Consider the following 14051-nt stretch of genomic DNA (forward strand, 5'->3'; position numbering starts at 1 on the left):
TGACTTCAGCCAACCGTTGGCGACTCGCGCACAGCCGAGGGGTTAATTGGGGTCACCGTTGATTCCAGCCATTTGATTGTCATTTCGTCGGCCGTGGGCAGGATGGTTTCCAACTATCTCCTCGTCGGTGGAGCTCGCTAGCCCCAAGAGTTTTTAAAACAAACATGAGGGCGACCCGCAGCGGACACAGCTTCCTACGTGTCCTCGTCCTGTCCTCCTTCGTCTTCCTTCTGTGGTCCACCTGCACCGGAGCTGTGGCCGGGCACAAAATGGCCGCTCACCAGCCCACCATGTTGAAGCGCAGCCGCCGGAGTCACCAGAGCGCGAAGCACAAAGGCGCTCACCACCGGCCGCTGACAGACGAGCAGAAAGAGGACCAGAACCTGCAGTTCATGTTGAGTTTGTACCGGAGCGCCGCCGAGCCGGACGGCAGGCCCAAACAGCACCGGAAGTTCGGCTCCAACACGGTCCGCCTGCTGAGACCCTCGGCCTCCTCGGTGCACTACCTGCCAGCCTCCACAGGTGACATTTAGTGAGCTAATTAATCTATAGTTTTAATTTTTCATAGCTAACTTGGCTCCAGAGCAGGTTTAGCCTCGACTTTGTGGGGTTATTCCACTGAAAATGTACAAATGAACACAGTGAAACTTAGAGAAAATGGAGTAGCAACATGTCATTCTACTCAGAACAGTTGTGAGCCACCTGACAACTAAAGGGACAGTTCGAGGTCTATTCATGAGGGGGTTGTTATGAGGCACACCAACAGGGAAGCAGAGACATACTGGAGACACCTAAAACTCCCCAAAAATATAGTCTAATGCCGCTTTTACACCAAAATTTTCAGGTTTCCACAGATCGTTTCTTTTTCTTCAAATCATATAATGACCCAATTGCCCCTTCCTGCAGACGAAGCAGCCAGTCTGTGATTTGATCAAGTTATACGGCACTTTGTACTTTTCCGGGTAACGACACCAGTTAAAATACTTACCACAGTATCCTTATTTATGCACCACCACTGCTGGATGTTGATAAGTTAGCTTAAGGTCATGTACTGCAGGTAATACACTGACCTCATACAACCCCACATCAAAAGACTTGAATAATCACTTTCACCCATGGCTAGTGAAAGTGCAGTTTGAATCATATCGCCCTGGTAAAAAAAAATATATATATACCCTGCCGCCTTTCCAGTATATTTGTTGAACACCTGAACCTGACTAATACTGGATTCTTTGGGTAAATCGGTGGTTGCAATGATCGTTTAAATGCTATTGTCAATGGGAATATAATAATCATACATTACTCTTGTAATCTTCTCCTGCATTTTGTTCTGTGAAATACAAAAAAGTCTGCTGAAAGATGCATATCATACAACACCTACACCAATTTCTGTGACAGGCCAGTGATACTGGCTGTCTGATTAGTTAAAAAAAAATGGAAAAATCCACCTTAAGCATCTTGGGTAAAAGGTGTAAGTCGGTAGAATCGGAAGATTTACAGCATCAAATGTTCTCTTCTTCTGTGCCTCCGTGTCTCCTTCAGACCACCACTACAGCTTCACAGTACAGTACAACATCGACACTCTCCCCTCGGAGCATCTGATCAGAGCATCGTTCATCCACCTCCGCTCCACCACCCAGGCCCTCGAGCCGCCCCGCTGCAGGGCTCAGATCACCCCACTTGGCAAAGAGAGTCTGGTCACCCTGGAGCCCCACGAACGATGGACGGAGACGGACATCACCGCTCACGTCCAGCTGGGGAAGAACCAGAGCACGGGGGGACACTTGACCCTCACTGCCCAGTACTGGTGCTCAGAGCCTTGGTATGCCAAAGACAACAGCAGCCTCTTGTGGTGGTGGACTCCTCCTCAAGGGAAAAAAAAATGGAGAGGCGAACCACATCTGGAAGTCCCGTCTCTTCTTTTATACCTGGAGGAGGAAAGAGAAGTAAAGGACTGGATGGGGGACTTGCTGGGAGAAAGCATCATGAGGCGAATAGGGCAGTGGCATCCTTCGATTCACCGCCACCGCCGCTCCAAAGACGTTTCAAGCTCTGAGCCCAAAGATGAATCACTGGATGTTCTGAAAAACACTCCTGCTTCCTCCTCCTCTTCTTCCTCCTCTTCTTCCTCCTTTTCCACCTCCCCCGCTGCCTCCATCGTCTCTGATATCCCCGAGTACAAACGCAAAACTGGCGTGCCCAAGAACCGCTGCAAGCTCCACTCCTTCCGGCTGTCCTTCGACGAGCTCGGCTGGGGTCACTACTTCATCGCTCCGCCGGTGTACAACCCGCGGTTCTGCAGGGGAAACTGCCCGCGGGTGCTCCACTACGGCTACCATTCCCCCAACCACGCCATCATCCAGACGGTCATCAACGACCTGGGCGTCGGGGACGTCCCCCCTCCGTCATGCGTGCCTTACAAGTACATGCCCATGAGCGTGCTGGTCGTGCACAAGAAGAAGGTGGAGTACAGGGAGCTGCCGGACATGGTGGCTGAGTCGTGCACGTGTCGCTAAACACGTCGCGTGCTTCCAGACAAAAGGGGGGCAGATTTAACTGGGTCGTACATGTGACCAAAAAGATCGTTAGATCCCCGTTAAAGCACTTTAAAAGGCAGCTGCTGACTCGTGAAGAACTCTGGGTTGACAGATGAGCGAATGTGTCGTGTCAGTTTACAGTTTGTTGTTTTTCTTGTGAATAATTGTTCTGTGAACTGTTTAAAAGCACTGCGATGATGTGCTGCCTCCCACATTGGACAGGTTGGTCTGGCCGAGTTAGGTAGTCCAGATCTTGGAGACAGATCAGGTATTCCCCATAACATAGTCCTGGTATATGGGCGAGAACAGGGGTCATCTTCAATTGCAGTCTTTTGGACAAATTGACTTGTGGGTTCTTGTATTCATAGTCACGAATGTAATTTTCCTACTGAAATCAAAGATAACTGGTACATTTTGAAGCATTTTCAGCCATTTGAGAGCAACTTAACTAACTCTAAATGGTAATTTAACTCAGCTAAACCTAACCTGCAGGGTAGCTTAACAAAATAAAATACAATTTCTTGTTCTTGATTAACCTGGCTCAACATCAGGGTACCTTTTTTTTTTTTTTAAGAGAACTCAAAAAGTAACCACGTGTCTCAAACCACAGCCAATTAATGAATATTTCCTTTCTTGTGCAATCATCTTTGTTTTCCTGTATCATTCTTTTTTTAAAAACTTGCTCTTTGTTTCAGTATCATGAGGAACCAGCAAAAAATATAACAACCTGTATGCGTGTTTAACACATTTTGGATTTCTGTGCTGCTCTCTAAGAAATTAAACACTACTTGAAGAAAATAATTTTAATGGACGAGGTGTTGGATGTAACCGTGAAGGCCTTGTGACGTCACAATTTTGCTGTTAACAATCTAAACTTTTCTATGTATTTATAATGGGAGGGACCTCCAAAAACTTGGAAAAAAAAGTGCTGCTACTGTCTTGTCTTAGGAAAACTAAACAGAAAATGAAGAGGAGGCGCAACCGTGTTGTGTGTTTAAGGGGGGGAAAAACACAAGTGTTGCAGTGGAAATGTATTCAATTTTTATTACAAGTGAAAATGAATAATGAAATAAAATGCATGTTTTCTAAAACCTAATTTATTGTCTCTTTGATGCTGTTGAAAGTGTTTTGTTTACAAAAGTTTTGACTTTTTGTTCATGTTTGCCATGGACATGCTGGACTACAAGACCAGTAACTTCCTGGAATATCTACTAGTTCCCTGGTAACCTGGTCCAGATCAACAAATAGTTTGGCACTTCTTGTAAAACAACCTTTGTTTTTTTGGAATGAATGCAAAAATATACAGAATATTATTTTTAACGTTAACGTTTAACAGTCTCCAGTCTATATGCTGAGCCAAGTTAATTTGTTCATGGCTGTCACCAACATGAAAGTGGTTTTGATCCTCTCATCCATCTCCTGGCAACAAGAACTGAATAAAGGCATTTCCCAAAATAAGATATAATGAAATTTCCCCCCTATTATTCAAAATCTTAACTGTATTTAATCGAGACAATGAAAATCCTCTCTGTAAAGTTAGATAACATTTTGAATAGACAAGCTGTTCTCAGAGGAAAATAAGGTCCGCAGAACACTGTTTGAAGCTAGAAAGGTGGCAGGGTCCGCCACGTATAAACAAAGTAGAACAGTGTGAAGTTGTGTTGTTCCTTGAAGGTCAGTTTTTTATTCAGTCATGAAAACAAAGTTTGTTATTGACACATAAAAATAGTCACTGAAGATCTTTCTCTTCTGATTAAAATGTCTTCCCCCCCAAACTACAGAATGCTCCCTTAAACATAAATATAAATAGCATCTAAAATACCTTAATTATTCACATAATTCTGGAAGACAGTTCAGTGGTATATGTTCAGGGTGGTGCAGTGTTGCGTTGAATCCAACAGAGGGCACTCTTCACTAAGAACAAATACTCCAGCTGTGGATCCTGGTTTAATTCCTTTACTGTTTACAGAAAAATGAATTTATGGGACACACTGCTGGTTCTTTGTGTTCTACTTGCGGTGATCTCTGAAGCCTGTTAGCATGAGTTTCATCAACTTGTTTTGTTTGCCTTCTTATTTGTCCTTGACCTTCCTATCAGGAGAAGCCTTTGAGGAGGGCTGTGTGGGATTCACCTGAAGGGAACGAGGTCAAACAGTCTGTCGTTGTCACACATATGAAGATAAGTGGGCTTGTTTACACCAACATGGGACGGTTCAATGAATAACTTCCTGACACAGAAACCAGGGGATGAAAGCAGATTTGTTTCTCTTTTTTTTTTGTCCCCTCTTTGTCTTCTAATCACAGGACCAATGTCCGGCTAAATATTTTAGTTACTGCAGGGTGCAAAGGAAGAAGTGTTGTTCCTCTTTTCTTAATATGATATAAAAACCAACCAATTAACTTGCAGGTGCAGAACGATCAAGGTAGCTAGCCGACAGCTGGTGCAACTTCTTGGCCTTAAAGCGAAACATAATTAGTCATTTAAAGGCAGAACGTACTAAAGGAGGGCTGACGTGGTGTAAAGGTCGTGTAAAATCAGAAAGGGGTGTGACTTGACCTAGAAGATGTTGATTTTTACGCCTGAAATTGTTCTGGGTTGATCATAAGTTGCCATGTATTTAATAACGACTGATAAAAGAGCTTCAGAATTTAGCTTCAGATCAATGTTTTTGAACACAACAGTACAAATATTTACAGAAAAAGTATTTGATGAAATTCAAAGAATAGCATTTGTAAGCGTGAAAACACTTTTATATTCCACCTCAGGTTAATTGTTTGTTTTTTAAATTTTGCGTTAAAGTTGCATTTTGTAAGAATTTCTATTAACTAACATTACCGACTATGAAGAAACAATCGCCGTATTACGTTGAGGAGGTATTTTTCTCTCCCAGCGGTCTAAAACTCCTTTACGGCTCAAACACCAATACTCCCTTGGTAGCTGCATGGCTAACGGCGCTAACAGCAGCGACAGTGATGGATGTTTAGACAGAATACAGTCAGCAGTGTTCAGCAGTTGCTCTGGTGGTTTAAATGTCTTTTCAATTAATTGCAGCTCGTTTTAAAAATAATAACACGAAAGAGCAGTTACAGAAAGTTCATTCATATTCTGATCTGGCCTGAGGATTGCTGATGTGTTACCGTAACATTTGTTTACATAGTGACTGGAAGTCCTGTGTTTTTACGGGACCTCCCTCTCTACTTCCTCAAGGGATTTCGTGCTTCATTGCGGTTTGGTCCTTCCTTCTCGTCTCCTCTGACAAGATGCTGTAATGCTCTCGGTGCAGAAAACGCACTTTAGCATGAGTGCTTCCCATAAATGTCTTACTAGGGGGATGTGTCACACCAGGAGGACACAAGCTGTGACTAATCAGGTTGGACTGAAGCCAAACGGAGAGGGTCGTAAAGGTCAGCAGCTACAGGAAAAAAAAAAGACTCATGTTCTATTACTGGATCTGGTGTGCAGAAAAAAAAAAAAGTGTGTTCTTGTGTGTTACGAAATGAGTCAGCAACTAGACAGTTGCGCAAACATAACTGTTTGCATTTCTTGTATGCTGTGTTTTTATTCTGTACACTGTACCTGGAATAAGACACGAGCTGTCTGGCCCTTATAGCATATTTATTCAGAATGCAAAGAACTGAGCCACAGACGTGATGGAAAGTCCTGAACTTTGGCTCTCTCTGACTGTTGGGCGTTTGGATCAACACTCAGCAGTAAAAGCTAGTTTTCTTAAATGGTGCATGAAGGAAGGGAGCGTTGTTAATTAGACCACACCATCCGTGATATTTACATAACACATATTATTGTTTCGTTAAAACTTCTGGCGTCAGATGCTACAAAAGCGCCTCTTGCTCAACTGCCCCGTTAGCAGCCGAGCGAGCTAGTTCGTTCACCAGCTCTTACTGACTAGCACTAGCACGTTATCCGGCTAGCTATGTGATTAAACTTAACCTTTGTTTTCCTGCAGGAAAGTAGATTTTGAGCCTACTCAACTCAATATGGTTTGTTTCCTGGTAATAGCTGTAAAACTGTACGTGCCTGCAACATTTTGATGACTTCAGATTACTGTTTAATGGAGAGATAAGAGATAAGCGCTGCCGGAGGTGAACTATCGCCACATTTGCTATCAGAGTTATTGGCTTTGATTCAAGGCCTGTGCACATTTATAGGGACGTTCTTGGTAACCCAGTTCTGTTTAATTGACCCCGCTCAGTCCACATGAGGACTGACGAACTGTTCAGATGAGGTCGCGTCTGCAACCCTCTCTTCGATCCGTTTGTCCAAGGGAATTGTTCAATTTTACTTCAGGACAATCAAAGTTTAAAGTACACTGGGTGGTCAGACAGCTGACTGCGGCACCGTCAGTCCATAAAGGCCACGTTCAACCACGTTTGTAGACGATCCACATATGCTGAACAAAAATAAATCACAAAAATTGTTTACAGCATGTAATGTGGGACAAATAAAGAGTTTATACAACATAATAATATAGTAATATTTTCTCTCTATTAAAACTGAAATAAGAAACTTTCCTGCATCTTGTCACATTTGTCAGGAGCAACAGCTAATTTAAAAGTATATGTCTTGCCAATGACTCCAACAACTGTTCAAGAAAGAAAAGACAAGAAAACTACTTGGTTAGCTTAACTTTTTAGTTACGTAACATATGTACGAGTAAGTTAGAATAACTCACTGTTGACTTTTGGTTTCACACTGGACGTGAACAACGGTCTCCTGGGTGGGATTGTTGGTTTGTCGCCAGGATTATAAAAAAATTACTGAACAGATTTCCATGAAACTTGGATGGGGGATGGATCTCGACATAAAAAAAAGCAAAACAAAGAATGTTAGGCACAACAAACACCATACAACTTGGTGCAAACAGTTTTGTCTGTAAATAATGAAGCATATTCTCTTTAAAATGTCACTATTTATTATTATTAATATGTGTCCTTTTGCAGTTTCCATGCTCAGAGCGATTGATGAGCGCTCAGCTATAATTTGTCCCTCAGAATTTTTTAACCACTTGCAGAAATCCAACACTTTGCATCTGTCCTGCATCAGTAAATCACACAAAAAAGCATGGGAAAGTACATTTAATTAACTTATTGTCTTAGTTTCTCTCCTCCGAGACCTTCACGAGCTCGCTCGGTCTCTGCAGCTGCTCAGCCAGTCAGGCACAATCTGATGAGTCGTGCTTGGTGAAGATATATCAGACAGATGTTCTGCCTTTATGTAATGCAGGGGTTCCTGTCAGCATCTTGTTCCTCTGGAGGTCTTTTCCCTGATGAACAATCTTACAGGAATCGTGCACAGAAATGTTCTCTGTCTCGGCCAGGAATCTCTTTTTGGATAAAAACATTCCAGTCTCTTCCAGACCAGAATTGTCCTTGAAAACATGACTGCCCTAATCTGGATGTTGTGGCGCATCATAGCGTTAGAGGTAAACACAAAGAACTTAAAGGATAATAACAGCACCGTCTGAGCTGGAAACTGACGTTCTGTTTGTGAGTCTATGCACACACATGTCCTGTAGAAATGTTGGTGCTCTCACCTTTGTCTTACTAACCCAGTTAATGAGATCCAGCCGTGTGCGGGCAGTTTTTACTACCCACTTCAGGTTCACTCAACAAAACAGGCCTGATTCTGCCTTCACATAAAACTTAAATACCTACATCTGGAGCTTTAAAATGACTTTTCTTTTTGGACTATAAACTGGGAGGTTCGACATACAGATAAGCCAGGATAATGGAGCCGGCTATGAAAATCCAAACGTTGCAAACACAAGTGCAGCTTAGTAGATCACATGCAAAATCATAGTGAGCCACGACCTATATTTTTTGATAAGGGACACTCCTGTCTCTGATGAAAACCGAGGCCGGGCCTCAGGACTGGACTTGGTCCCCATGTACTGCTCTTTGAAATAACTAGAACAGACCAGAGCAGCTGAGCTATCCGTCTCCATGTGAGCTGATAAACACAACATGGTTAGTGCAACTCTGCATGTGATTAAGAAAAACGTGCAGTTACATTGTCATGTGATGCAAAAAAGTTAGCCATACGCTAGCTAGCTTGGTCGCTGGACGTCTCCAGTGCGCATGCTCGATAGGCTGCTCGATATAGACGATCTGGGTATTTTCAAAGATGGGAAGTCGAGCTTTTTTGTCTTCAAAACAGTGTCGACGTATTGCTTGCAACCTGGAAAGCAGCAGTATGATGTCTGATCCTCCCGCTGGGGGCGCGATGTTGGTGAAAAATGGCCGCTGTGAGAATACCGTCTGTGAAATGACCAGAACCAGCAAGGAGAACAAAAATATTTAGGACAGAAAACTAGTGAATAAAACAATTTTAACCAAACGGTTCTTGTGCACAAGGAAGCCAGTGTCACGTGCCGGTGGTCGTGTGTAGATTACATCTGCTTACGTAAGCCACACTTACAGCCTTCCTATGTTCCGTCTGCGTTGTGTAAGTGGGACTGTAAGATTGCGTCAGGTCAGGGTCGTCAGCAGGCGAAGACACATCGCAGCGCAGACTCTGCAGATTGATAAAACCTTATCTCACGGCGAGTTCATTCACACGCGCCGTGGCATTGACACACACAAACACATCCAGCGACCTCTTCGCCTCTTTAACCCTCAGCTGTCTTTTTTTTCTTTTTTTTTTTTGTTGCAGTGTGTCCCCGATCACGTGCTCGCCTTCTGGTCCGCTCACGTTATCTGCGCCTATTTATGTAAAAGAAGAAGAGAAAGAGAAAGTGTGCGAGAGGTTAAAGACCACAAAATAAGACTGGAGCCGGATGGCCTCGTTTTTTGGGGTGGGGGGGATGGGGAGTGACCGGTTTTATACCGCAAACACATAATGTCAGATTTGAGCCAGAAAGAGAGATAAAGAAAGGGCCGGACGACTCACAGCATGGACTGTGACTCTCCCTCCCTCTTGCCTCCTCTCTCCTGGGATCATGGCCCGACTATATAAAGGCGAGCCGGTGCCACAACTGAGTTCGCTGAGTCAGACTCACTTGAAGAGACTTCCAGCAACCCCCGGCGACTAATTTACAATCTGACTGAACCTCCAGGCTCACTGAAAGCTGGCTGGTTGAGTTCTTCCAAAGACGTGTCGGGAGATCAGGGGACCTCGCTGGTCGGGACATTTACTCAAAACTCTCAGGTCACGAAGAAGAAATACTTTCAAAGATGCAGGAGAAAGTCTTGTTCACCCAGAGGAGAGCAGCAGCAGCTTTGTGCATTGTGCTGCTGGTGCTGGCTCAGCAGGTGAGTGGATCGACTTATGGTAGTTACTAACTAGTTACTAATCTAAAAACACTTTAGCTGCACACTGAAAATGTTGATTAATCAACGAACTTTGGGTGTTTTAATCACCTTCAGGAGGTGGGAAAGAAAATGTAAATGCAATGCCCCGATTTTTAGGTGTAAATCCTCGATTAAAGTACATTCACAAAAACTTTGCTCTAAACCTTTCTGAAATCTTTAACTCGAGGTCCACCTTCTAGCTGATGAGCAGATTTAGTATAAAACTCTGTAAAAAGCTACGTTCATGTCTTGTTTTGCTTTCCTGCATATTTGCATGAAAATGTTGCCAGAACTCTTAAATTAGCTTAATAACTTGAAAATAAATCATCTATAACTTGAGTTTTATCGCACCACTTTGATTCAGCACATACTGAAGACCACTGAGAATAACCGTAATGATCGTTTTTTCTTATTTGGTTCCTTGCTAATACCTTTCTGTGCCCGTTTATTTGTCTGTACCAGGTTTGTGCAGGTCCATTGGTCCGGTCCAGCCCTGACCAGAGTCCAGATTCAAGTGGGGTCCACACACCGAGGAGGATAGCTCGGATGACCCCACTGTGGAGGATCATGAACAGTAAACCATTTGGAGCTTATTGCCAGAACAACTATGAATGCTCCACGGGACTCTGCAGGTAACTGGAAAGGAAAAATAGCTACTGAAGTAGCATTACCCAGTAGTATGTGTAGAGTGATTTGTACAAGAAGCTAACGGACGTATAAAATAGTACAATTGTGTTGTATTTTTTTGTAGAATGTATTCTGCCAAGTGATTGCGTTTGAGGGCTAGGCTGGTCAGGCTAACCCGTTTAGCTAGCTACACATCGTAATGATTACGTATGTTAAAAACTTACGTCCTCTTTCGGTTTTTGGTTAAACAGTGAAATGACCTGCTGTTAAACGTAGCCAAACATAATTTTTTTTTTTTTTTTTTGCTAGTAATTAATCATCAAGCTAGCACAGCTTGCAAGATTTGAGGGTTCGCATACTAGCTAATCAATCCTGTTAAGGTGCTGCTATTCTGGATACGTTTTAACAGGTTTGCAAGTTAGCTAAGTTAATTTTTGTTATCCTATATTTGCTTTGATGCAGTCTGAAATACAGCAGTCCTTATGAGAAAAAGGAAATTAGCTTGTTAGCCATATAATTGTGATAGTAGTGAAGTAAGATATAAACACAAAAGCAAAAGTACTGAGAGTAAGCTAATCAGATACCTGCTAAATCAGAGGTTTTTTTAACTTTGTTTTGGTGATGTTGAAGACAAGTTTAACCAATTTTTATACTATGCTAAACTATTCTGTAACACTTAATGGTGACCCCAATATCCTGATAGTCCTTAGGCATTTGTTCATTTCCAGAAACAAAGTATATATTGCAATTAATGTCCCTTAACAATGAGCAATTTGAACACGTACCACATCACGGGCTTGCACAAATCAACTATAGCCAACTGATCCTCTGCCGTGGTTATAGATCAGCCTCAGTAATGAACTTGTTTGCACACCTGAACCTCTTCTCATCGATTTCTCGTCGCCTTTCTTCTTTTCTCGTCACGTCTTCAGGGCGGGATACTGCTCCACCAGCCACCGAGCCGCCTCAGAGACCGTCAACTACTAGACGTCAACCATCGTGTTTACATGAGAGTGAAGCCATAATCCCTCTGAGGGGTTCTCACACCTGGGATACGCACTTATCCAGGCTTTTTTTTTTTTTTAAGAAAATTGGATTTATATTTATATGTGCCGATATGTTTCTGATGATATCTAAATGTTTATATGGATTACACAGCATGAAGTTAAGTCCAATATCAGGCATGTAACGGGGGAGGGATCAGATGGTTGGAGGTTGAAGCAAGAGGGGAGTCATTTAACGTTGTTGTCTTCCATGATGATATAACGTGAACATCGGAAATTCTTGGTTTTGCCTTAAAGTACCTGTTTTTTTTAACTGCCCAGATCTCACAGCGGAGACTTTGTGATTCGTAATGACGACAAAAGAAACTTTGCCCGGCTAGTTACTGTGAACTTAACACCACAAATGATATAAGTCTGATAACAACATTGGTATCAGCCCTTGGTTTCACTCACACCATGTCATATATTCACACATTTTTAAAATCTACTGCTGTGTACAACTTTTCATCCCAGAGGCGTCTCCACATGACGCTGGATAGAGCAGGGAGCAGTGTGAGCGTTTTAAAAAAAGCTCCTGACTTTTAAATCTTCCCAGATTTCGTCATCGTTGTCTCGTGTCTGATAAGTTATCACCTGAATGTGTCCTTCCAACCATCCCACTGACAAAGGAACCACGTGGAAACACATACACGAGGAATCATTTGGTTTGGATTGGATATTTGTTTTGTGGTATTCATGAAAGCAAGTTAACCCAAGAATTATGTGGAATCATTTTGTAGTAATCAACGAGACGGGTTTTTATCATAAATAAAAGAACATAAATCAAACTGTAAGATTAGGAAACTCGACTCGCCAGGATCACAGTCGGCTGCTGGTGGAAAAAAGTTTGGAAAAAGAAGAAGCAAAGTAGGAAAAAGGGCAAAAAAGGAAGATAAGACAAAGCAAAGAATCGGAGCAGAGGTTACAAGATATTGATGCAACGCTTCTTGTCAAAACTTCCAGTTAGATCAGAATCATTAAAACTGTTATTCATAATATATGTAATGCATGCATATGGTGATTCTCTGATATTTATTTTATCCTGTGTCAAAAATGTACCTGTCCCCATCATTTTATCATGTTTTGTTAAATATATTTTTTCATGGCATATTAATGGTTTGTTTTTAGAATAATCAATCGCCCCGGCTGGAGCTCAGTCGATGTTAAATCTGTAACCAGTAATATTTTAGAAATATCTCAGCTCAGCGTAACAAAACATTGGGAACAGATCGTCTTGTTTCTTTTTTTTTTGCACATCCGTCTCCTCAGGTTGAAAAGCGATCACTGATCCTGCTTCGACTGGCCTTCATAGTTTACTTCACGCACTGAGCAGGCAGTCGCTGATGTTTGAGGAGGATTGCACTTTTAAACCCAAATTATCTTTGTACTGTGTGCTGTCGGCTGTATGTACTGTATTACCCACATAGTAGAGGGAACGAGGAATAAATCCTTGGAAAAAGCAATTGAATGCATCTGTGTCTTTTTAATTTTAGGCTTCACAATAATTTATGTTAAAGCACGGCACTTTTCACCAGAGAGGAATGGTTTGGATGTTTATGCATGTGACATATTATTTAAAATAAATACCTGTGTGGCATGAAAACACAAAAACGTTAATACTTATATATGATAACTGTCACTAATAAATCGTAAATTCATAGTTGATTAAGCTGAAGTTCATAAAGATAAACAATGAAATGCTCCTTAAACCATGTATTAATCGATTGTAAATGTTTATCAGAAGTAACTTTACTATAAAAGTTGAATTAAATGGTTTATAAAGACTTTCATAGTTTAGATACAAACATTAAGTGAAGCTTATTTACATTAAATTTGCATTTTTAATTTTACTTTTAATAGTCTGTTTATATGGTTTTCTTAAAAACACCCAAAACCAAGTCCAGAGCAGTGTGTATGTGATGGTCCACCTGTGAAGTTTTTATCTTAAGAAAACAACATTTGTTATTCTGTGATATTGACATTAAGTGACTCCTGGTCCTGAGAAAACAAATTCAACTTAAGTCAGAAAACAGGAAATAATATGGCGCATGATTATTTAGGTCTTCCGTATGCCTTACCCTTAGATTGACCCTTAGATTGACCCTTAGATTGACCCTTGGATTAGGATCCACTGGTCAAAACTAGCTGTATGTAAAGATGTAGCTACAACAGTAACTATGATACTTACTGTGCATGTTGATGCATCATTAACAATGTAATAGTATTTTATAGAATATATAAGAAAAGAGGCGCTTTTGCCTTGAATCTTTTTCACTTACGTAAGGGATTTAAATACTTATTCCAGCACTGTTTCACAATCTGAACCTCCTGCAACTCATATAATACATCTGCAGCACTCACTGCTAATCTCATGACTCACGCGCTCTGATTCTCTGAGTTTTTTTTTAATTTTTCATGTGCTGACTCGAGACCGAAACCTGCCACCAGTGTTCAAAAGTCCAGCAGCTGTTTTCAGCCTTTTCCCTGAGATGAGCCAAGACTGGGAGGGAAACAAACAAAAATCATGTGGATGCAA

The 14051-nt window shown here is 41.8% G+C and overlaps 2 protein-coding genes and 1 long non-coding RNA gene across 3 annotated transcripts; 2 read left to right on the top strand and 1 right to left on the bottom strand.

The window, feature by feature from the left end:
- The first annotated feature begins 11 nt into the window (after window positions 1-11).
- On the top strand, window positions 12-3633 carry bmp15 (bone morphogenetic protein 15). The gene is made up of 2 exons (XM_037112914.1): window positions 12-522; window positions 1543-3633. Exons 1-2 carry the CDS (start codon window positions 165-167, stop codon window positions 2514-2516), a joined length of 1332 nt encoding a protein of 443 aa, XP_036968809.1. The 5' UTR covers window positions 12-164; the 3' UTR covers window positions 2517-3633.
- Window positions 3634-6968: 3335 nt separating this feature from the next.
- LOC119027651 lies at window positions 6969-9316 on the bottom strand. The gene is made up of 2 exons (XR_005077459.1): window positions 8974-9316; window positions 6969-8813 (listed from the first exon to the last, which is right to left on the bottom strand). It is a non-coding gene; the product is annotated as an uncharacterized LOC119027651 (long non-coding RNA).
- Window positions 9317-9538: 222 nt separating this feature from the next.
- Window positions 9539-12978, top strand: leap2 (liver-expressed antimicrobial peptide 2). The gene is made up of 3 exons (XM_037113008.1): window positions 9539-9806; window positions 10308-10477; window positions 11405-12978. Exons 1-3 carry the CDS (start codon window positions 9729-9731, stop codon window positions 11457-11459), a joined length of 303 nt encoding a protein of 100 aa, XP_036968903.1. The 5' UTR covers window positions 9539-9728; the 3' UTR covers window positions 11460-12978.
- The last annotated feature ends 1073 nt before the right edge of the window (window positions 12979-14051 follow it).

The sequence above is a fragment of the Acanthopagrus latus genome, chromosome 10 (genome assembly GCF_904848185.1).
Source record: "Acanthopagrus latus isolate v.2019 chromosome 10, fAcaLat1.1, whole genome shotgun sequence".
NCBI classification, from domain to species: domain Eukaryota; kingdom Metazoa; phylum Chordata; class Actinopteri; order Spariformes; family Sparidae; genus Acanthopagrus; species Acanthopagrus latus.